Genomic DNA, 23,267 nt, shown 5'->3' with positions numbered 1-23,267 from the left:
GAAGCCAGTATTTCTTATCAAATCTACACTGGTTTAAAAAAATGTTTTGAGAAACAATGTACAAATGAGCTTTACACAATTGATGTGTGTATGGATTGGGATAACAGTTGTATGAGCCCCTAATAAAATGTTAAAAAATAAAAATAAATTAAAAAAAAATCACTGCAAATGGTTTGCTCACAGCACTGTGGTGAAGAATGCTGGTGGGACAACCCTTTAGGAAATCAATAAAACCGTACTGATAAAATTGCTAAAAGCAACAAAATCGGTGACACCGTAGTGCTGCTGTACAGGCATTGTTGTTGTTGGAGGTCATCAGATTGGCCCCCACGTCTTAATAACTCCGTGCACAACGGGAGTGCAGCTGTCAGCCGCAGGGTTCCCACTGCCTGGCTCTCAGAAGCAGGTCGCCAGGCCTTTCTTCCTCGTCTACAACATCCACTGACACCTGCTCGGCATCATGGTGGCCAGCCAGCCTCCACTCACGGAGGGATGATGGTTGTGTGTGAGGCTCACGGGCCAGGAAATGGTCCCTGGGTCTCCGTATGGAGGGCAGGGATTCACTACTGAGCCACACTGCCCTGATACATGTCACATGGGGTTGGGGAAGGTCCAGTTACGCAGTTTCTACTTCTGCGAAACTCTCCTAAGGGAAAAATTCACTTTAAGGTGCCTGGTCCACCAGGATCTTCCTGAATTCCACTCAGTCCTATTAGGGGCCCACACCTCGGTGCTCAGAACACACTATGGAAGCATAGCCTCTTGGCAGGGCACTGCTCAGGGGCAAGGAGGTGAACATCCGGTGCAGGAGTCACGCCGCTGTGCCTGTCGCAGCGCCGCAGGGAAAGACTCGTCCAGGCTGCGCAGTCCAAAGGGTGACTTCCCACCAAGTCCCACGCGCCAAGCCATCAAGTCAATGCTGATGGCACCGAGACTCTTTGGAGAGGGTCGAACTGCCCCCGTCGGTTTCCAAGGCTGTCACTTTTTTTTTTTTTTTTTTTGGGCTGTCACTCTTTACAGGTGTAGAAAGACCCATCTTTCTCCCCAGTGGCCGCTGGTGGTTTCAGACTGCTGACTTTGTGGTTAGCAGCCGGATGCAGAGACATAACGCCACCAGGGTGTTTGTAATGTTCCCGTCTAGATGCAGTTTCGGGAAAAAAAGCCATTTTTTTCCCCCACAAGCAGTGTGACCTAGTGGTACTTTTCACCCTCCATTTTTATCAGCTCTCCAGGGATATATGGGCAGATGGTTAACCAGACGTCAAACTCTCAAGCAGAGTAAGAAAGGGGGTTGCTCACCCTTTATCCAGCAAACCAAACCAAACACACTGCCACTGAGCTGATGCAGACTCATAGCGACCCCGTCGGACAGGGTAGAGCTGCCCCCTTTTGAGTTTCTGAGACTGTCACTCATGACTGGAGTAGAAAGCCCCCGCTTCCTCCCCCAGAGCTGCTGGTGGTTTTGAGCTGGCCACCTTGCAGATTACTGCCCAACACACCAACCCGTGTCACCAGGACTCCTAACCTTTTGCCCACAGAGAATTAATGATACTGATTGAAAAATGAGAAGCAACTGCCCTAAGGCATAGGAGATGGTCTAGCAAACTGTGGCTTAGTCCCCAGGGAGTCATCCGAGGCAGCCACTTGTGGTTAGCAGGGGCAGGGAGGACGGGCGGGGAAGGGGACTCCGGGTTTAACAGACGCTGTTCAGGGGGACGGAGAGGACTGGGTGGTGGGACGGTGAGGAGGACACCTCATGTCACTGAGTCGGGCACGTGATGAACGCTGCAATGGCAAAAGGATCCGAAAGAAACGTGTGTGTGTGTGTCTCCAGTACCAGTTGCTGCTTCCAGTTGTCTCAAGAGACAATCCCTAACTGTCATGCGGCACTTCTGCTTTAGACAATCTTTTTAGAAGGTTAGGGGTTTCCTAGGCCTGGGGCACAGACCCGCCTGGGTCCCCATCACACCACCCTCATGGAACTTGGGGGGCTGCTGAAGACATGGGGCTCTGTGCCTGCTGTGACAGAGCCCCGGGTCTTCTGCCAGCAAGCCGGAAAGGGTGCAGGCTCACTCGTCAGCTTCCTAGTAGGGCAGTTCTCAGACCTTCCACCGCTCCTGACATGATGTGGCCACCTGCTCCTGGGCTGCAAGGGCATTCTGCAAATAGGGACAGTGGGGGTGTGGGGTGTGTGGGGGTGTGTGTGTGTGTACTATGGTGCACTGCCTGGGTTTCACCTGGGGAAGGAATGAGAACTTTATTCTCCCAGCTGCTAGCAGACCCCTCAGTCATTAGATACCCCCTGGAGCTTCAGCAATAAGGAGCTGGCCTGGTCCACCCTGGGGTGGCCACATACAATGGCTGGTTGAGCTGGGGTAGGGGCCCTCAAAGTCCAGCCCGTGGGCCACAAGTGGCCTGCCGAGGACATTTATCCGGTCCGCCGGGTGTTTTTGCCCCATTTGTTTTTTCACATCAAAATATGATATATGTTGTGTGCATAGGAATTTGTTCATAGTTTTTTTTAAACTATAGTCCAGCCCTCCAACGGGTCTGAGGGACAGTGAACTGGTCCCGTTTAAAAAGTTTGAGGACCCCTGAGTTGAAGTATAAAGACCTGGCCCCTGTGCCCCAACTGGGTAAAACTTAGCTTCTGGATTGGCTGAAGGCTCCATTGAGATTGCACTGTGGCTTAAGATCTCCTTCTTCTTTCTCTTGCCTTCCACAAGTGCCCCCGCAATCAACCACCCCACCCCCCCATCCAAATAGGTCAGGATGCGCTTTCCAGGGAGCATCACCAGTGACAAATGGGTCTACTACCATAGGGACTTCCTGGTCTGGCCACTGCACAGGCAGATGGGATCCAGGTGAGGCCTGCATGCCAGACAGCTGGCAGCCCCTTTGCTTCAGCAATGGGTTCTCCGAGTGGCTCCTGTCACCTGGTGAACAGGAAGGGCCCAACCTGCACCACCCGGCGATGCGGCTGAGCGAGAGCCCTGGGCTGCCCCAGCGGCCTCCGGGAGAGGTGGGGCACCTCCACCTTCACGTAGGCCACCTAGGGACACTCACCCTTTTGAAAACAAAGAAAGAGCCTGGCCGGCCTTCACGATGCAAATGCTTAGAGCAAATCCTTCTGGTCTCTCACCTGAGCAGCACCCGGGTTTGGGGTGGCAGCCAATTTGGGACGTGGGGCAAACCTCACCACCTCTGAGAAGGGCACATCTGCTCCGAAGGTGCCTAGGAGAGAAGAAAGCTCCTGTCGTCTCACTGCGGCTCAGGAGGAAGGGAGGGAGAGAGGGAGGGAGCGAGCGAGGGAGGCAGGCACGGGGCGGTCATGAGGACATGACCAGCAATGCTGGTTGCTGGTCGGAGGGGAGTGTGGGGAAGGCAGCACCACTCGGTGTACTGGCAAACCATCGCCAGGCAATGTGCTAGAAGTAGGTACCCCCCACTGGTCACATCCATTCCACCTCAGGAAAGGTGGGCACCGCAAGGGAGGGGGACGCATGCAAGTGCAGGACCTCTTCGTTTTGAGGGACCATCGAGTTGGTTTCCACTGGTGATGAGCCGGGTGATGGAGCAGGACTGCCCAGAGGGGGAGGTTTTCTCGCTGTTGTCCTCCCAGGGGCAGATTGCCAGGGCCTCTATCCGCACCCCCCACAGCCAGAATTAAAACCACTAGCCTTTCAAGGAGCAGCCGAACGCTTAACCATAGGTGCCACCAGGGCTCCCCCAGCCTCTTTCAGCAGGGCCATTTGTCTTGTTCCATGTGGAAATGGCTTTGACTCAGCAGGCAGGTCAGGCTGGCGCACCCCATCCCAACAACAGAGGGAGGGAGAGGCAGCGCCGGCCTGCTTGCCCGCCACCCTCCTCGCTGCTCTCCCCATGCCGGCCTCTCCAGTCTCCTTTCCATTCAGGCTGCACCCGGGTCTAACCATCATCAGGAGAGCACTTGAGCCCCATTCCCTTTGCCTCCTGAAAGGCGCCGCTGCAAAAAGATCCCCTACCCAGGAGGCCCTGCCCCGGCCCTAAGCACATAAGGACCACCTGCCTCTCCCTAGGGCCCTTCTGACAGTCTGTGTCCACCGACTTGTCTGTATGATTGTCTACGGCCCTTCCGTGTGGAGCAGTAAGCACCTCGCGGCCAGGGGCTGTGAGGAGCCGGTGAGCCATCGTCACTTCAGACCCTGTGCTGGCACACGGCCTGCCAGACTCACGCGTCAGACCGAGAGAAAGAGCCAGCTGGAAAGGAAGGAGGGTTGGCACAGGGGTGGACTTGCTTGGCAATGTCAGCAGTGATATCTGACAGGAGAACCACACCGAGCTCCGGGCACCACCACGAGGGAAGAGAAACTGGCACCTGAAGAGGTGAGGACAGCTTTCCTGTTAGAAGGTTAGACAACACCAGCTCTGAGCTATTCGCAAAGGAAACAGGATGTGGTGGGTGACCTTCAGAGACATTCATAAGATCAAGGTCCCGTCTCCACTCATGTCCACTCCAGGACCAACTGGTGAGAGGCGGTCTCCAAGCAGGGTAGCTCATATGCTCGAGGTGGAGATTGGTGTGCTAGGATTGTGTGCCAGCTTTGGTTTTGGAGGGCAGAGCAGGGCAATATCTCAGCTTACCTTCAGCAACCAAATGGGCAAGTCAAACCCGACCCAACCCAACCCAACGCACTGAGTCAACCCACAGTGACTCTGTTAAGTCAGAGTAGAATGGCCTTTGCGGGTTTATGGGACTAGAAAGTCTCACCCACAGAGCAGCTGGTGGTTTTGAACTGCTGACCTTGCAGTGAGTAGCCCAACACTTAACCACCTATGCCACCAGGACTCAGGAAGAATGCAACTGACAACGCAGTGCAGCCTGGCAGAGAAGTTCCCACAGGGTAACTTCTTTCTCGTGTTTTCAGGAGTCAGAAGAGGACCCGGCTTCTCATCAGCAACGAAGGCAATGGGAAGCAACAGAAGAATGAGGACTGTATGTTTTTCAGAGTCTTAAGGAATAGTTCTTGGAACTTGGGAGTTGTCTACTCACCCAAGCTAACGTTCCTGGGATGAGTGAAACAAAGACTTTGTTGGACGTAAATAACTCAAACCCAAACCAAACTTGTTGTCATAAGGTCAATGTCGACTCACAGCACCCAGAGGGCAGCGTAGAACTACACCTGTGGGTTTCCGACACTGTCACTCTTTATGGGAGCAGGAAGCCCTGTCTTTCTCCCGTGGAGTGAATGGTGGTGTTGAACTTGGGTTTCCGATAATGTAAATCTTTATGGGAGTATAAATCTGTCTTTCTCCTTTGGAGCAAATGTTGGTTTTGAACTGCAGACCTTTAGGAACACAGCCCAAACGTATAACTACTACGACACCAGGCCTCCTTGGATGTATAGAAGGCTTCAGAAAATTAGCATCTACCAAATTCTTTCTTAAAAATTGATTGAGGTGGTACAGTTTAATAGAACTAGCCTAGGCACACACCAAAAAAGAAAGAGCGGGGAGAAAAAAAATCCACAACCGATTTAAAAACTCTTGGTTAAGACAAATGGAAGGCAATATAAGGTAAAATATAATGGAAAATATAGCCAGCCGGGAAGAAAAGTCCCTAAATGGCCTTAGCACGGCAGACGGCACAGGGTGGAGTGAGGTGTATATGTGGGGAAGGCGGAGAAGAAACCAATCAGAGGCTCATTCAACAACCAAAAGGATTGCTCACCGATTCATTCCCAGTGTTGAAAAAATGCCTGTTTAAGCAGATGGGTTAAGAAGTCCAGAGTGGTAAACCACTCAAGGAAACGATGAAAAACTTGAGGTGCAGAGAGGTCCGAGGGCCCCCTGAGCAGGCAAACAGATCCGCGCAGGAGGAAGAAAGCGCTGGAGGGCAGGTGCCCCTCCCTCAGGCGCTCCCCTCAAACAGGAAAACCTCAAAGGCCAACCCACCTGCCCTCCGTTCTGACTCACCCAGACCCCCTGGGCAGAGCAGGAGAACTGCCTCTGTGGGCTTCCAAGACGGTAACTCCTCATCTCTGTACCACAGGGCAGCTGACAGCTTCCAACTGCGGACTGACTTGCGGGTTAGCAGCCCAGCTGTGGGTGGGGAAGCCCTGGAGCACAGGCCTTCTGTGGAGCTGTCCAGGGTCCTGGACTGCTTGGGTCTGAACTTCCGACTCTTGCTGAAAACACTGCTCCTGACTTCAGCCACCTCTCCCATCCTGCGGGTGTGCAGAGGCTCGCCCCGGGCATCCCCAAGTCTTTTCCCAAAAGCCCCATGCTGAGCCTTCTTGCACCTATGTTGCTGCCTCCCCTTGCCCACTGTTCCGTGGAGAAGACAGGTCCAGAGGATAAGGGTTGTGTCTGGCCTGCAGGAGGCCAGTCCTGGCCTCAGTCCGGCCAGCCTCCCAGGCCCTTGCAGATGCAGCTTACCGTGAAAGGCTCGGTACGCAGCGCCCACACAGGCCGAGTTGGTGGTGTCTGTGACATACACCGTGGCACCAAAGACGTCTGCAAGCACCTGCAGGGGAGACGCGTGGTTTTACTGCCCAAAGTCATTCCCAGAAGGAAGACATTTTCACGTGCATGTTTCAGGCTTTCCTTTCTCAGACATCTTCCCATCCCTTGCCCTCCCTCCCCTGCTTTAATAGGGGTGCACTCGGCCATGCTGCCGGTTCCCACCACTCTGCTGATCTTCACATCAGGATGACTTGGGGGAGGTCCTGAGTGGATAGTTTTTTTTTACTTCAGTTTATAATAAAGTATACATTTACTTATAAAGTCAAAACAACGAGGGTAATAAGGGAAAACCTTCATCAACCGAAGGCAAACCTAGGGAGGCACGGACAGCAAGTGATTTCCCAAAGACTAGAGTCACACCAGCCATTTCCTCCTCCACACAGCCTTTGTGGCAGTCAGGGGTTTTAATATAGTGCAATCACACAGTATTTATTATAGTATATATTATGCTTATGTATAATTACTAAGAATTAGATAGAAACATAATGCCATACATTGTAGTGGTACTCCCCCCTCAAAATTTTGTTATGAATTAAGTGAAGGTTCACAGAGCAGATCACCAGTTTTACATTGGACACCTCATCTAGCCCCCTCACTGTTTGGCTGTGCCCATCATTCCCTGCTCACTCTCCCCCATCTCTCTTGTTGTATACACTTTTTCTCTTCACCCAAATAATCCCCGTCGAACTTCTCACCCAGGGTTTCCCAAAGTGGGCAATTAAAAACAAAGACAAGAAACTGTTTTCACAGTAAAAGCAGCATCTGTTCATGGTTGCCAGGCGTAAGCCACACTTTGCCGAGTCCTGGGCTTAAGTTCCCGAACTCAGCGAACGGTGGCTCGTGGGTCATATGCGGCTCTGAAGTAGACTGAAGTATTTTAGAGGATATTATTCAGGTAATGGTTATTTCATATTATAGTATACAGTATATGTTATTATAGAGTAAGTATGCGATAATCTCCAGTAATGTATTAATTCTGGTTATAACTACTAGCATATAATCTCATTCTTTTAAAAGTAGTTTTCTTGATCAAATATTCACGTATCATACACTTCCATAGTTTAACCGCTTCTAAAAAGAGTTCCACACGTGTCATCTGAGTTCTGTAATGTCTGTGAAGTTCCCACGATGGCAGGACACAGCACAATGGACCTCAGACAGAGGAAGGCAGGGCGCTTTGTTACTTACAGCTCCACAGAGAGAAGGTGGCCACATGGGGCCACACAGAGTCTCCGCCAAGGGGACAGGGTAATCGCAGGTGGCTAATGGATGGCAACCGGAGTGAGGTGGCTAGGTTTGGAGGGCTTCCTAGGGGGTGGGTATTTGGAGCAATTCTGAAGAGCCAAATATCCACAATGAACACCCGTGGACGCAGCAGTCCAGAAATCAGAACATACCTACCCCAGGGAAAAGGGCTCTTGAAAGTGTTAAACAGCAAAGATATCGCTTTGAGGGCTAATTCCTGCGGCCTTTTGACCGGCTTTCTACCCATGAGGAGGCTGGGCAGTGCGTTAGGATGACCAGGGAATGCCGCCTCTGAATGCAGGTGTTGGGAGAAGCATGTGAGAGGTCAATCGGATGTGTCTTGGAAGGAGTACAGCCAGAACTCTTCTCCTTAAAGTGAGAGGGCCGGGACTCTGTCGTTCTCAGAAGAGACTGTCCCCGGGGAACAAACACCGTGCTTGGTAGAGGGTCAGAGAGTCAGGAGAGACTGTCCCCGGGGAACAAACACCGTGCTTGGTAAAGTAGAGGGTCAGAGAGAAACAGGACGGCCGTGCGGGAGATGGCTGACACCGTGGCTTCAACAATGGGCCCAAACACAAGAACTGTGCCCCGGTGGTGCAGGAGCAGGCAGTGTTTCCGGTCACACACCGGCTGCTTTGCGTTGCAACAGGCTCTGAGGGGCCTCACAACAAATAAGAAGGGACCGCCCCCCCCCAACCCTGGGGTGACAGATATGTAGGCTCCTCTGGCAGTTGGATGTGCGTGGTATCGTACAAGGTTAAGCGTCTGATTGGGGAAGTGGTTGGGGGCGTTAAACTGCCCACGAAGGAGATGGTGAACTGGGTCAAGACAGCACTTAGGAAATACACTACAGAGGGCCGAGGCTCCCCAGGCCGTCCCCACAGGGTGTCCTCGCTGGATCCGATGTCTCAGTAAATGGCCTACAACTGGGGACAGTATCGGGCTAACGTTAACAAGTCCAAACAAACTCAAAGGAAAAGGGCACGTTTGACAGGGATAAAGATGAGGTGTCCCATTTAGGCCCTGACATGGAAAGATATAAATTATGAACAGGAAAAGACTTCGAGGTCTTGGAAAAGTAGAAGCCATGGATGCCCTGTCTGGAGCCCCTTGGATGGACTGGGGTACTAGACTCAGCTGCTAATGGCTCCGAGCTGCCCCTCCTAAGAGAACTGTCCTCTGCTGAGCAGAAGCCACCTCCCCCAGGAAGCTAAGCTCATTCCTCCTTGTGGTGCCACCAGAGCTGCCCAGGGCATCTCCAGCCACGACCATGGCCTTCCTTATCCTTCTTCCACACACCTGTCTGGAACCTTTCACCCTCGTTCATCCTGGGGTCACGTTCTCCAGACACTTCCTGAGGATTCCAACTGCAGGCTCTGCTTCTAAGGAGCCTAAGACAGGCATGTGCGTCAGCAGGTGATGCAGCTCGTCAACTAGATTCAGGCAGCCTCAGGCTCCATGCAAAAATGTGCGCACACGCACACACAATGTGACCGCCTGAGTATCAGTCATCTCCCTACATGGCAGCATTTTCCTCCCACTGTGGAGGCACAGAACGTTGGTGACCACCGCAGTTTGGCAACTGTGTCGTCACAAGAGGGGTGGCTGGGAAGGTCAGAGACGTTTACACTGGAAAGGAGATCTCTTGGAGACGAGGTGAACACTGGTAACAGATGCCAGAGGGTTTGCCATGGTCTATGATGTCTGCCTGGGAGAGGGTGAGCTCCCCATGCCCAGAGGGAGACTGTCCACCCTGCCTTGTCCCCAGCTCCTAGAAGGGAATGACGCGGATGAGGCCACAGTGCAAGGCCGGCTCGGCTACTGGCACTTACCTGCAGGATGGCACTGTTACGAGATGCGCCTCCGGTGGCCAAAATCTTTGTCCTAGGTGCTGCAAGGGAGAAAGACACAAATAAAGGGCAGTGGCTGTTCCCCCGAGGCAGAAAGGGCAATTTTTCCAGAGCTCTTCAGCCGCAGGTGGTATGTGGTGGGCTAAGGCGGGAAGAGGTCCAAGATTTGCTTGTGTGCATGCAGGCCTGCCTCACAGTTTCTGCTTGTGAGGCTGCTGCGTAAGACTGCCCCATCCACCCTGAGTGTCTCTCTCTCTAAACCAGTAATAGTAAGTCTCCCAAGAAACCAAAATCGAAAGTCCTTGCATTGACAGAGCTCCTATGCCCAGCGCGTACAACAAATACCATTCATTACAGAAACATTTAGAAGTATTCTCTTTCAGGCTGGTGGTGTAGATTGAAGTGACCCGACACCCCCAAAAGGTATGTTGAAGTCCTAACCTCTGGTAGCCATGAATGTGACCTTGTTTCGATGTTATTTTTGAAGAGGTTACCCGGGAACGTGCCCTCCCATGTCTCCCCAGGGGTGATGGTCGGTTCAAGGATGTGGAGCACACGCAACACAGCACACAGATTGTCCAGAAGAGCATCAAGAGGAGGCGCCTCCTCTTGGCTTCTGGGCTTTTCTGCCTTTGCTAGTGACACCAGCTGCAGGTGGGACAAGGATGCCTCACCTTCACCCCGTCCTGTTCCACGCTTGTTCACTGATGTGACCTTGCTCGACAGAAACCCAGCAGAGCTGGCACAGCCAGCTTAATTCTGCTTTTAATCTTGCTAAGAGGATAAGTAACGTTATACTGTTTTGCACAAGAAACGCTTTAGAGGCTGGGAATGGTGACAGAGCGCATTAGCCTCTCCTGAGCCCATGAGACCTCTCCGCCCTTCTCCCTGTACCCTGGGCACTGCCTCCCACACAGCCACCCCTCCAGATGGCGGCACAAGGGCCCCTCCCTCAGGCACTCTGCCGCCACTCACAGCTCCTCTGTGGCCTGCTCGCCCAGTCACATCCACAGGGAAATTTGAAAGGCCCTGGAGACCTCCAAGGAAATAGAAAAGCTCAAGGTATTCATTTTTTTTCTTAAAATGTTTTTTGATATAGAACATACAACCTGAAAGATGCACCACAGTTAAGCCTTTGGCCTGACAAACAAAACAACTGTATCACCCGTGAGACAGAAGCCACGTGCCCTCCCAAGTCTCCCCCGAAGGGTAACAACCACCTTGACTTCCAACAACAGCAAACAGCAGGTCTGTCTGGGAGTCTGACGCACACCGACACCGACCCCAACCCCAAGGGCCTGTCTCCCATCACGCTGCGTTATAGAAGTTGTGAAGCTGACTCATTTCTAAGAGGCAGGTTCCCAGTGTCTGAATACACCACGCTGCCTTGAGTCCGTCCACGTAGACCAGTGGTTCTCAACCTTCCTCATGCCGTGACCCTTTCATACACTCCCTCGTGTTGTGGTGTCCCCCACCCCCCAACCATAAAATTATTTTCGATGCTACTTCATCACTGTCATTTTGCTACTGTGATGAATGAGGCGGCCCCTGTGAAAGAGTCATTTGACCTCCAAAGGGGTCTCGACCCACAGGTTGAGAACCGCTGACTTAGAGAGGCATTGCATGGCTTCCAGTGTGAAGGCGGTTAAGCACAGGCTTCTCAGATTCATCCCGGTGTATATTCTCCTGTGTGTTTTCTGGTATCTACCACTGGAGAACACATATGCATTTCTGGACACGTCCCTTGGAGTCAGACTGCTGGGTGCAGGCGGATCCTCCGCTGTAGCAGAGGCTGCCCAACAGGCTTTTAGGTTTACCTGATGCTAACTTTTATCGGATCTGTTTACTTGGTTGGTTCGAAGACATAGAACACACTGCACTTATCCCACTTAGAACCCAGGTTGTCCAGAGCTCTATGGGACTCTCTGGTCAGCTTCCTTGCAGGCTGTCCAACCCAACGCTCTCAATCAAGGGGCTCACTGATCCCCTTCAGCTGCTGGTTCTACCGCTCAAGTTCTTTGAAGTCCCCTTCATCCGTTTGCCTTCCCATGGCCCCGGTTCTACCCTCTTTTCTCCAAAGCAGCCCCGATTCTGACAGAGGTGCCTGCCACGCCCCCAGGCTTCCCCACTGCCAGCTAATGTGCCCACAAGCATCCCAGCTGCAGATGGGGCTTGCCTGGGCTCACAGGCCAGACCCTTCTCATCTAGTTGACTGAGCTTCCCATCTTCTCAGGGTCCAGAGTGTGCGATATGTAGTTTGGGATTTGTAGTGCTGAGTTAGAGAGAGACTTCTCCACATCCTATAGCTCATGACCAGGAGATCTGGCTACTGGGGAGAGCGGAGAAGCAGGAAGAACCTGCCTCCTGGTCAGCGTCTGCCTGTAAGTATCAGTAACCCCCCACCTCCCTCTTTCACGAAGCAGACAATGTGTGGTAGGGCCAGAGACCCAGACCCACCCGCCCAGTAGCCCACTTACTGACTCGGTAGCCCAGGCGCTCAGCATGGATCCTCTTGGCCATGAACTGTCCTTCCACCAGGGCACGAATCTCCACGTCCCGGGGGAAGGCCGAGACCTGTGTCCGGGAGAGGGTGGACGCAGAGTGAGGGGCTCGCACTGTCCGGTCCCATGTGTGTGTCATCTTTCAAAGGATGACCCAGGGGGTGAATTCCCGACTCCGGGCTCCAGTGGAGGGCAACTGTCTGGCATCCTGCTGTCTACAATGCCCCCCAGAAATGTTGCATCCAACTACTGGGGGCCGAGATGGGGATGCCTGATAGCTCAATGTAGCTTGATGGAAGATCACTGCGTTCATAGCTTACACACAGAGCCCAGTCAGCACCGGTGGCACGTACCTCATAACCATCTGCATTAAACCTGTACCGCCCGGTGATTTCCGGGGTGATCTCCATCACATCAAAGTAAAAACCTGAAACGAGGCCAGGCAGACATCAGGCGTCAGGGGTCCGCTTCTCAACAGTGCTGGCGAAGAGCATGATGAAAGGACCCCCACGTCCCTGGGCCCCAGGGTCCCTCTGGCCTCAGGCCTCACAATGCTCTCTGTTCTTTCAGATAGTATGGTTGGGGGGTTGGAGGGTGGGTGGGACAGGCTGGAAAGGCCTAGGTTAGCTTTTCTTTGTGTAAACTCTTTTCATTCTCCATTGGCGCCCAGGCCAGAAAGCAGCTGCCTCATACCCGCCAAACCAGCCAGCTCTTGGCTAAGGGAGGCCCACCCCTTCCCACCTGTGACCCCAGGCACGTTCCCCTACGTGGTTGTGAACTTGAATGCCCTGCATACAGCAGGGGTTGTGACTGCCATCTCTGGTGCTGTCACCAGGGGTTCTGAGGGGGACAGAAGACACAGCCATGGCCTGATTTACACTGGGGGCATCCTGAGGGCTCTACCATACTGTGGGAAGGCCTGAGGGGCAGACAGGCAGCCAGATAGGCAGGGAGGGCCCTCGGCTTCCCCAGCCCCTGGAAACTAGCCACTGCTCCTCCAGCAGCAGCTGCCCTTTGTTGGCTGGGCATCACCGAACCTCTTACCCAGGTTTCCGCCATTGCCCATCTCCGTGGCCTGCAGTGCTTTAGAGAACTCGTTCCAAGAGCAGGACGCTAACTCATCTCGGATCTTCTCCCTCATCAGGGAACCGTTTTTGAAACTGCGGAAGCACAGCACCAGTCCTGAGGGAGTTGACTGGAACCACGCATTCGGCAGAGGGGCTGCAGGCTGGGCTGGACCACGCCCTCCAGCCAATAGCGACCAGTGCCCTGAACCAAGCCCCCTCAGGTACCAGGACCCATAAAGACATTCTTGACATACTTGTCTTGGGTTTTATATATGGAAAAGGCTGCCCCCTCTCCCCCAAGCCAAAACGCCCCAGGTGGAGACAGGTAGGTGGGGTGTCTGCACAAGGCACCACTTGTACACTAGGGCACAGTGGGTTAGATTGACCGGTCCCTGGATGGAACACATGGTTACAGTGCTAGACTGCTAACCGGAAGGTTGAAATCTCAAGTTTACCCAGAGGTGCTTCAGAAGAAAGGCCTGGTGATCCATGTCTGAAAAGTCAGCCCTGGACACCTGACGGAGCACAGCTCTATTCTGATCTGCCTATGATCAGAATGGACTTGAAGCTGACCAGTGGTAGTAGGTGGTGGGGACTTAATTCTCCCTCGGGGTTTCCAACGGTGCCTGCAGGTCCGAGGTCAGAGTACAGAGCCTGCCCCTTCCACGAACAGCCCAGAGGCAGATGACCCCACTCCTCTGCCAAGGAGTCTCCCACGTGCTGGATGTCCCAACATGGACGTCAATATCGATTCTCTGTGCTCGACTGTGGGGCTCAGCTCGGAGGGGCCTGCTGGGGGCCATGTGGGATACAGGTGGTGAGACAGGGTTTGTACCTGGGACGGGGGACACCATGCTCTGGGATCTTCCCAGTGCAGCTCTCCTGACAGCTGGGGCTGAGGGGTCCCTGGGGCCTCGGCTACCCCAGGGCATGCTAGGTCTGACTGTGCCTCCTTCCTGCCTACCTGGTGTGGACCCAATGCTCCTGCCCACACCTACCACAGGAGTGCCATGTAGTGCTGGGGGTCCACCGGATTACAGAAGACGTGGCCTTCCAGGGAGGGTGTGGGCTCCCGGAGCCAGACAAACAGGGTGTCGCTAGTGCCAAGGCTGACCTGGGGAGGGATGGGCAGAGGTGAGGCACGCCAGGCAGCGCCCCCGCCCCTCGGCCTATCTTGGCCCACAGGTGGTCCTCATTAGGGACGAACCCTGTGTTTGCCACCCTGATCCCAGAACTTTGGCTCAACACCCCGTCTGGCCCTCCCACTGTAGATGCCTACCTGTGGACTCTGCAGAACCTCCCCCTAAAGCCTGCCTCCCCCTCCCCCAGGCTTTCCCACTGGACCCAGAGGGCACAGGCCATTTCCTCTGTGCTCACTCGGGAAATTCAAAGGATGTCCCCTGTCTGATCCTTCTGCCATGTCCCCAAGATTGGCCATTTAGCAAAGGGCAGTAACTTTCCCAGAAAAGAGGTGTGGGCAGGTCTTGGGTCTCCCCTAGGTCCTCCCTCTGCTGCTTTGTGGGACTGGCAGACCCTCTGTCAAGCAGCAAACCTGCTGCTGAAACCTGGCACTCTCATCTCTCAGGGCACAAACCGTTGGCTCTGCCAACGGGGGTTCAGAGAAGGAATCTCACCGCAATGTCTCCTTCCTTCAGCTGCATGCCTGCCAGAGATGCTGAAGAGGGAAGAGGAGCCAACAGTTAGCTAGAGGCCATGCAGGAGTCAAAAGCAAACCACAGCCACCCTCAGCGGGCAGCTCAACCACATGTTCCACCCAATCCACCCTCTAGGGAAGAGCAGGGTGGGGAGATGAGGCTCAGGGGTTAGGGGGTGGACCCTCTGAGGCCAACGCCTCTTATTTGGCCTGGGAGATAATCTCCCTAAAAAGGTCCAAACCCTGCATGCATGGTCAGGTGTTCCCAGGAACACAGAGAACCCCGGCACCAAGGCACACAAGGCCGCGGCTGGAGGAGCATGAGGGGATTCTTGGAAAGGAGATGGCCGTGGTCACGCTCACTGTCAGTACCCGCTGCCCCCGCCCCGCCCCCACCACACACACACTTAGACACGAGGCCCCAAACAGTGTGCTCTCTACCCTGTTCACCTATGTACCTCAGCACTTTTAGAGCTGCCAGGAGTTGTTGGCCCCCAACCACGGGCAGTCTCATGCAAAACAGAATGGGCTGCTTCCAGGGCCTGCACCATCCCCAGGATCAATTGGGGACCCCGTGGTTGAGAGCCACAGGGTTTTCCTTAGCTGATTTTCATAGGAAGAACCCTGGGCCTGTTCTCTTAGCCCACGCCACCTGTAGGCTCTGCTGAAACCTGTCTCAGGGTCACTGGAAGGCGCCTCAGACCTATAGCGCAAATGACGGGGCGGAGGGAGACTCTCCTGTGTCAGGAGGAAGTCGGGGAGGAAGGAAGGTGTTCAGCTCTGGAAGGTGTTCAACTCTGGACAGAAGTGGGGCAGGTTGGGAGGGAGGGGAGAACAGCTGCTTCATTTAATCGCAGATCAATTTTCACCTGGTGGGACTGAGAGGCTCCAGGGGGCAGAGCTATGGCCAAGGTGGGGGCAGGTATAAGGAGTCAGGTGTCAGGCCAGGGAGGAAGGGAGGGTGCCCCACCCCGGAAAGCTTTACCTAGGGGCCAGACTGGGATTCTCGAATGTCCAGCATGGACCAAGTCTCGCTCCCTGGAGAGTGAGATGCCCCAGGTACTCACCTGGGTTGTCCCCGGTGAAGGCCACCACTTTGCAATCTGGGTGGAATCCATAGCGCTGGACGAAGTATGGAGAGATGGTTCCCTGCGGAGAAGCTGGGGTCACATGAGGGGCTGCACTCCCACCTACCCCCAGTCAGCAGTGTCCCTACCCCAGCAGGTGTGTGAAGTTCAGGCCACGCACAAGGCTTCGGGGTCCAGAACCCCGGAGGTTAAAAGCTCTAGGGTGGAGCCTCCAGCCCCATCCCTCTCCATCCCAAAGCAGGTTGATCCTCCAGCTCACAGAAAACACCAGAGAAAACAGACTAAACACACAACATTCCTTTAGTTCTTTAATGCTTCCTCTCCAGCCATCCCCCCAAACCATCATGATCTCAATTCTATCTTACAAATCCGCTAGACCAGAGCATGTGCACTGGTACAGATGAGAGCTCTCAACACAGGGAATCCCAGCACAGATAAACCCTTTAGGCCCAATAATGAGAGTCGCGATACCAGCAGGGTGGGGGAAAGTGGGGAGAAAATAGGGGAACAGTTCACAATGATCAACATATAACTACCACCCCCTCCCCAGGGGGATGAACAGAAACATGGGTGAAGGGAGATAGTGGTTGGAGTACGATATGAAAATAATAATTTATAAGTTATCAGGGGTTCACAAGGGTGGAAGGGTGGGGGAGGGGAGGGAAAAAATGAGGAGCTGATACCAAGGGCTCAAGTAGAAAGAAAATGTTTTGAAAAGGATGATGGTAACATATGTACAAATGTACTGGACACAAATGGATATACGGATTGTTACAAGAGCTATAAGAGCCCCCAGAAAAATTATTTAAAAGATAGCACCAGAGAAGCCCTTAGTAGAGCTGGAAGCGTGCGCACACGCTGATTCAAGGTAGCTAAAACCAACCAATCCTCAACTTGCATCTGTTTTGTAAGTTGCAAATCAACAGACTACACACCACTGGTGAGCAAACTCACAGGAGTAGGTAACACCTTACCCACACCACTCCTCCGTGGACACCGGAACACGTTAGTGTAGAAATCCAAGTGCTAAAGCCACCAGCCAGCCAGCACAAGAGGCAGTGGGGGTGGGGAGGAAGCTCCCCCAGAGGGACCAGTGGTCAGGGCCCCTCCATGTCAGGCTGTGAGATCAAAGGGCAGCGACACTCTAGGAGTGGATCCATGTTCCTCAGAAAGCCTGGTTATAAACACAAAACTTTTTCTTTCTTTCCCTGACTCGACTTTAGCCATGCAAGTTTAAAGTAAATGATGGGATTTTCTGGTGTTTAAGACACAAATGCTGCACCATTCAGCCAAATTTCAGATTGACCCGGGGACAGGAATGCCTTGGTCTCAGCGGCCTTAGAATGTTTCCCAGGGACAGGAATGCCTTGGTCTCAGCATCCTCAGAAAACGGGGCTGCAGATGAGAGTGTGTGCGCAGGTGGTCTGTTTGGGAGCCTAATCACAAGAACATTACCGCCTCATGCTGAGGGTCACCCTGATCTGGGTGGGCTTTCTCCTGTGTTACACGCTGGGCTGCTAACCTTAAGGTCAGCAGTTCGAAACCGCCAGCCGCTCCACAGGAGGGAGAAGAGGTTTTCTACTCCCTTAGAGTGACAATCTCAGAAACCCACAAGGGACAGTTTTACCCTGTGCTATAGGGTCGCCGGGAGTCAGAATTGGCAGTGAGTTTTTTGAGAGGTGAAGGAGGAGGAAGGAGAAGAAGAAACAGAGGAGGGGAAGCAGGAAAAGGGGGGCAGCGGGCTAGGGGGAGCCAACCCAACAAGTGGCTGGTAGAGCCTCATGTCTGCTGTGAGCAAGCTGGGTCCAATCCATGGGAAAGGTCGGGAGAGGGTGCAAAAATGCCCCTTAGGACCGTCCACCTGGGAGACGGCCCCAACCCCCCAAAGCATGAAGGCTACCCTGGGGGGTGAGCAGACCTCCCTGCACCTCCAGGCTGACCCGGCAGAAGTGGCGTGCTGAGGGCTGGGGTGGAACGTGAAAGCAGGGGCTGCCGCTCAGCCAGACTGCTGCCAGGTGATGCCTGCCCAGGTGAAGCCACACAGGTGGGGGGCAGAATGGGAGGCTGATACAACACCTCTCCCAGTAGCTCCCTGAAGAAAAACGAGCATGCGTTCTGGGTGCTGCCTTCCAAATAGCTGCCACGAGGCTCTGCCTTCAATCAGCCCCACATGTGACCACGCCTGGCTCGTGGCAAACTTGGGTGCCGCTCGCGTGGGACAGTTTTGTGATGCTGCCTCTCAGTTGCCAAAGGTCATCGTCAGCCTCTTGGTGGCATTCATCGTAGGAAAAAAGTCTCTGGGGGCCCCACTGGGGAGGACGCACAACAGCTCTCCCAAGTCCCCTCTCTCTCCCCGGCTTCCACTCGCGACACTGATGTCCTGGCTGTGTGCATGTGCTGGCCACCAGAGGGCCCCTAGGGCAGCCCAGGGCCCACTCTGCTCCTCCACTCCACAGGGCCTCCAGGATCACATCCGGGCGTTCGCAGCCAGCGTCTACTCTGAAGGGGCTCTCTCTCTGTATTGTTCAATACTTTAAAACAAACACAATCACTTAAACCACAGCACAATCCTACAAGGTGGGCTGTGTTGTGGCCACTGCTCCAGATAAGGCTCAAAGCCCTAAACCTGGCCAGTGGAAGAACTGGGCTTTGGTCCCAGGCCACCTGGCATCTCTTAACCATTGCAGGCTACCATGCTCAGGTTTTCTTTCTTTTTCCCACGACTGCCCGCTCTGAACTTCCTAAGTAGTCCCTGGATGAGAATTTCAGTAGTCCATGCAATGTTTTCCTGAAGTGTGGACTCCCCGGAAAATTAGGCCTTCGATCCCACCTACCCCGACCCCCCAATAAATGTCCAGTGGAGTTTTTCAAAGCCCTCCTTTGATCCCTGACCCTCAGACAGTCATCTATATTTGCATCTAAGCACCTACCTTGGGCAAAACACGAACCCTAACCCTTTCATCTGACCTGTGCCAAAGCCTTGCCTGAAAACCCTGTGTGCGTGTGCCTGTGTGTGTACATTGAAGGCTGTGTCTGTGTACTGCATGACATCCCAGTCACAGTGGGCTCTTACACGAGCCGTGTCCCTGGCAGAGGCACCTACCACAACTGAACACGAGGGCACCGGCTGTCCAAGCCTCTCCTCTAAATGTGGGGCACAGGCATTAAGACAAGCCTGGGACCAGACTTTGTCATGTATCTGCAACAAATTCATCCCGGAGCCTGAGGAAGGGGAGGAAACAAACAAACAAAGCAGAATCATCTCATAGAAGGACAGAAGGCGGGTTAATTGCTCACAGTAAAGCTGCACTGGGAACTCTTCCCTAACGGAAAGTTGGCAGCATGCCGCATCCTCCTGAAACCCAAGAACCATAGGAACACGTGGTGCCCCTCCCTACCCCCACCCCCTATCCCTCACACTCCAACATCACAGTGAGCCCCGACAGCTGCTGCTCTAAGTTCTGCCCAGAGAGGGGGGCTACCAGTCGTTTGAGCCTGTGGTTCGAAGGGTCTACTCAGAGGCAGCCCTGGCACTGAGTGGGGCCAGCCTTTGAGAACTTCCTGGTCACATCTAACTTTCCCAGGAAGGCTCGGTCAGAAGCCCCACACCCTCATGCTCGTTACTGAAATCAGAGCTCGAGACCCTCCCAGGACTTCCTGAGCATGAGAAAGGGAGCAAGGCCAGCGCCCAGAGAGGGGGGGGGGGGGAAGATGGAGGCACTGATGATGCCATCGGAATCCCGGTGAAGCAGAGAGGCAGCTGGGAAGCTAGAAGACTTCGTGGCTGAAGTGGAGGAACATGAATCCCTGGAGGACCGGTGGGGCAGTGGTGCAATTTTCTCCCCTCCCATATCTATGTGGAGCGCGCTCTTTGGGACTCAGGCTGTTGCAGACTGGGGGGGCCTCCCGGTGTGAGCTAATGGAGAAGCCACTGGACCCCGGCATTCTCTAGATAGAGTGGGAAGCTTCGGGACCAAGCCTCAATCACACCTCCTTTTCCTCCCTGCAAACTAGATCCTGTCGGGCTCACATCAGCAGGCAAAGGACTTTGGAGGGATTCCCATGAGGGAGCCCTGTTCCTGAGTCTGCGTTCCTGCTTGACACTATTCTCCGCAAGCTAAAGATGAGGCTTTCTACCCCAACAGAGATTCATGGTCTTGGAAACCCATGGGGCAGTTCTACTGTCCTATAGGGTTGCTGTGGGTCAGAATCCACTTGATGGCAGTCAGGGCTGTTTTGGTTTGTTTTGCTTTTAATTCTCCTCCTATCTTCTATCCAAATACTTTTTGGTCTAGACCAGGGGTCGGCCGACTGCGGCTCCCAAGCTGTAGGCAGCAGTTTGGGTACATAACGGTGGCTCTGAAGCACAAAACTGAAGATGAAATAAAACCAAGATCCAGAGAGTGGTGAGTCCATTTGCTTGTAAAGATATACTTGTGGCTCTTGGACAAATTTTCAATTGTTGTGAGGGACGGGATTGGCTCTTCCGTCTCAAAAGTTTGCCGAGCGCTGCTCTGACCTGATCCAAGAGTTCCTTCAGCAGCTTCCTCTCAGCTTCCCAGGACTCCCCACAGGCATGGTTAGCGTTCATGGGTGTCAGCATTTTGATTTTGACTAAAGCCAACACGCTCATGAGCTGTAACCTTAGGGTAACCAACCTCCAAGGCGGTGACCACCGATCCACCTCCTAGTGTTAACACGCGTGTGATTTCTCCCCACACTGTTCCAGGATTGGTCCATGTGACTGATAAAAGAAGGCGGGAGTGCCTCACACCTGAGATTAGGTTACAAAGCATCCTGCAGCTTCGGTGTGGCCACTCTCTTTCTCACTGCACACCTGGGGCAGCCCGCCTGGCAAGGAACTGATGCCTCCTACCCACGCCAAGCGAATGATCCTGGAAGCAGATCCTCCAGATGCCCCCAGCCCCAGCCAACAGCCGGACAACAACCTCACGAGAGCCTCTGAGCCAGAGCTAGCCGGTGATGTCACTCTGGGAGGCCTGGCCCTCAGAACTATGTGAGAATAAATGTTTGTCATCCTCAGCTATTAAATGTGGGATACTGGATTGGGCAGCAAAAGAGACGGACTGCATTCCCTGATTGGCAGTAGATGATAGGATAAAAGGTTGGCACCTGTCTGGGCTGGATGAAGCTCACACTGCCTGCATGCCCACAGGCTGCCTACCCACCGAACAGGCTGACAACAGGCCTCCGAAGACGTACCATCGCTGTAGTCAATAGGGGCGTAGGCCCCGAGGAACAAGGAAGCCGCGAAGCTACTGACCAAAGAAATCCTCTGTAAGAGAAAGAAGCAGTGAGGCAGGGCTTACTTCTACACTCTAAGCAACTGAATATTCCTTGCACGCACATGGCATTTAAACTGGGTGGGGACATGGAAGCTTAGTGTAACGGAGAAGACTGAACGCCCCAATTAAGAGTACTACATGGAATCTCTCTAGAAGAGTCCTGATCAAAGGGGTGAAGAACTCGAAACAGAATTTCAAATTCTCCATGGAATCCAGGCTCTCTGGAACCATCAACTGGATTAAAATTGCTGTCTTGAGATCATCTTTAGACGTTCAACCCAAACGATCTTCTGAAGTCTTCTTTGAACCAAAAAATCCATTTATGCTCATCAAGAATAGATGTCTGCCTTCAAAATTGATTTTTGTGTGTGTGTGTGTGTGTGGGGGAGTTACTATTAGATCAGTAAATACATGGTGCCTTTATTGTTGATTAAAAAAAGAACGTCTTATGTTTTCAGGCACAGTGTACCCAGCGGGCCAGGCTCCCATGGACCTGTTTGCATACGAACTGCTCCATGACAGACACTGGCTGCAGTTCTCCTGCTATGTCGATGGCTCAGGTTTTCCATTCTGTTGGCTTTGCTTCCGTGCATCAAGCCTCCCTTCCTCAAGGCACTCAACTTGTGTTCCTCTGAAAACGGTCTTTGAGTTTGGGGAGCCAAAAGGGAGTCTGGAGGGATAAAGTCATGACTGTTGGGTAGCTAGGGGGAGCTTTCCCCATGAAATGCTCCGAGGTCGGCCCTGGCTACCCTCAAAGAAAGCAGCTAAGTGCCCAGTCAGGAAAATAAATAAATAAATAAAGTCAGTCCCCAGTGTCACTTTCCTGCCCTTTTCCTCCTCAGTATAGTTCTTCCCTTTCTTAAAAATGTCTTCAGCACACACCCCAATGATCACCTATGTCCTTTGAGAAAAATCTATCAAGGTGACCCCTTGGGGATCTCCACCCTGTGCACAATGACCCCCTGGGGGGGGGGAAGTCACCGTAACCTTCTGAGCTGACCTCTTTTGAACTGAACTGACCCAAAAGATCCCCTGGGAAGCCCTTGTTGTAATTGGACCTTTCTCTGACGGCACCCTAATAAGCTGAAAACTAATACCATGGGTGACAGAACTCGTCTGCAGGCACCTACCGACTACAGAGATGCGCTCAACACATTTAGTTTAGAATAACCACATGCATATATCAACAGGAACCCTAGTAGCAATACATTTTTTTACTTACCCTCAAAGACATGGCTACAGATACACCTACACATGCACGCCTTACATGAACTTTTTCAAGCCCCCTGGTATACGCATGCACACACTTGTGCCTATGTAACCACACACAGATTTTTTCTGGCTGTTATGACCGTTGTTGCCAAAGTGTGTATGCTATAGCGTCGACTGAAGCTGTCCCTTTCTCTGGTGTACTTTTGGATGTCACTTACCTTGGGCAAGATACAGGTGAGGGTAGCTTGGGTGTGGACTTGCCCATCACCCAAAACAACAAGTTTACCATCTTGAACGTGATTGCTTCTCACTTCCCCACCTGGCCCTGGCAACCATCCAAAAATGTTTCTTTCTATGTGTTTATCGCTTCTTAACTTTTTAGCATGGGTGGGGTGGGCCCCTGTAGGATTTGCCCTTTGGGGACTGGCCTATTTGCCTCAGCATAATGGGGCCCCGATTCATCCATGTTGCAAGACATTCGCAGACTCCTCACTGGTCTTTCTAGCACTGGTCCCCATTGGAGAAAGCTCTGTGGGGCTTTAGGGGGACAACAGCCACTGGAAAGGTGGGACGACAAGCTTGGGCGGCAGTGAGTAGAAGTCAATGGCGGTGAGAATGCTTGCATATTCTGAAGAATGCCATCCATGTCACGGAGTGGCACGGACACACACACAGTCACTGGACTCTCCAAGAACTGACCCCTCAGGTCAGTACTTCACTCTCTGAACTTCTAAAATAGCCCCAAACAAAAAGCCCGGTGAAGACACCATACTTCAGGAAGCGGATTTTCTATCAGGAACTCAAATGCCGGGGATTATGGTACCCCAGTGCCCACCTTCT

The 23,267-nt window shown here is 53.1% G+C and overlaps 1 protein-coding gene across 1 annotated transcript in view; it reads right to left on the bottom strand.

The window, feature by feature from the left end:
• The window catches only part of XYLB (xylulokinase), a 40,071-nt gene that overhangs the window by 1,596 nt on the left and 15,208 nt on the right, over positions 1-23,267 (bottom strand). Inside the window, exons 8-18 of the mRNA XM_030886961.2 lie at positions 21,133-21,205; positions 19,013-19,131; positions 15,889-15,970; positions 14,802-14,842; positions 14,166-14,281; positions 13,145-13,260; positions 12,454-12,527; positions 12,077-12,173; positions 9,582-9,640; positions 6,418-6,505; positions 3,143-3,234 (exon numbers count right to left, since the gene is read on the bottom strand). Of these exons, the coding sequence (XP_030742821.2) occupies positions 3,143-3,234; positions 6,418-6,505; positions 9,582-9,640; positions 12,077-12,173; positions 12,454-12,527; positions 13,145-13,260; positions 14,166-14,281; positions 14,802-14,842; positions 15,889-15,970; positions 19,013-19,131; positions 21,133-21,205 (957 nt within the window). The remainder of the gene's footprint in view (positions 1-3,142; positions 3,235-6,417; positions 6,506-9,581; positions 9,641-12,076; positions 12,174-12,453; positions 12,528-13,144; positions 13,261-14,165; positions 14,282-14,801; positions 14,843-15,888; positions 15,971-19,012; positions 19,132-21,132; positions 21,206-23,267) is intronic.

Source organism: Echinops telfairi, unplaced genomic scaffold (genome assembly GCF_000313985.2).
Source record: "Echinops telfairi isolate 266 unplaced genomic scaffold, ASM31398v2 ScPeMD7_4225;HRSCAF=4972, whole genome shotgun sequence".
Taxonomy (NCBI): domain Eukaryota; kingdom Metazoa; phylum Chordata; class Mammalia; order Afrosoricida; family Tenrecidae; genus Echinops; species Echinops telfairi.
This window is presented reverse-complemented; position numbering and strand designations above follow the sequence as displayed.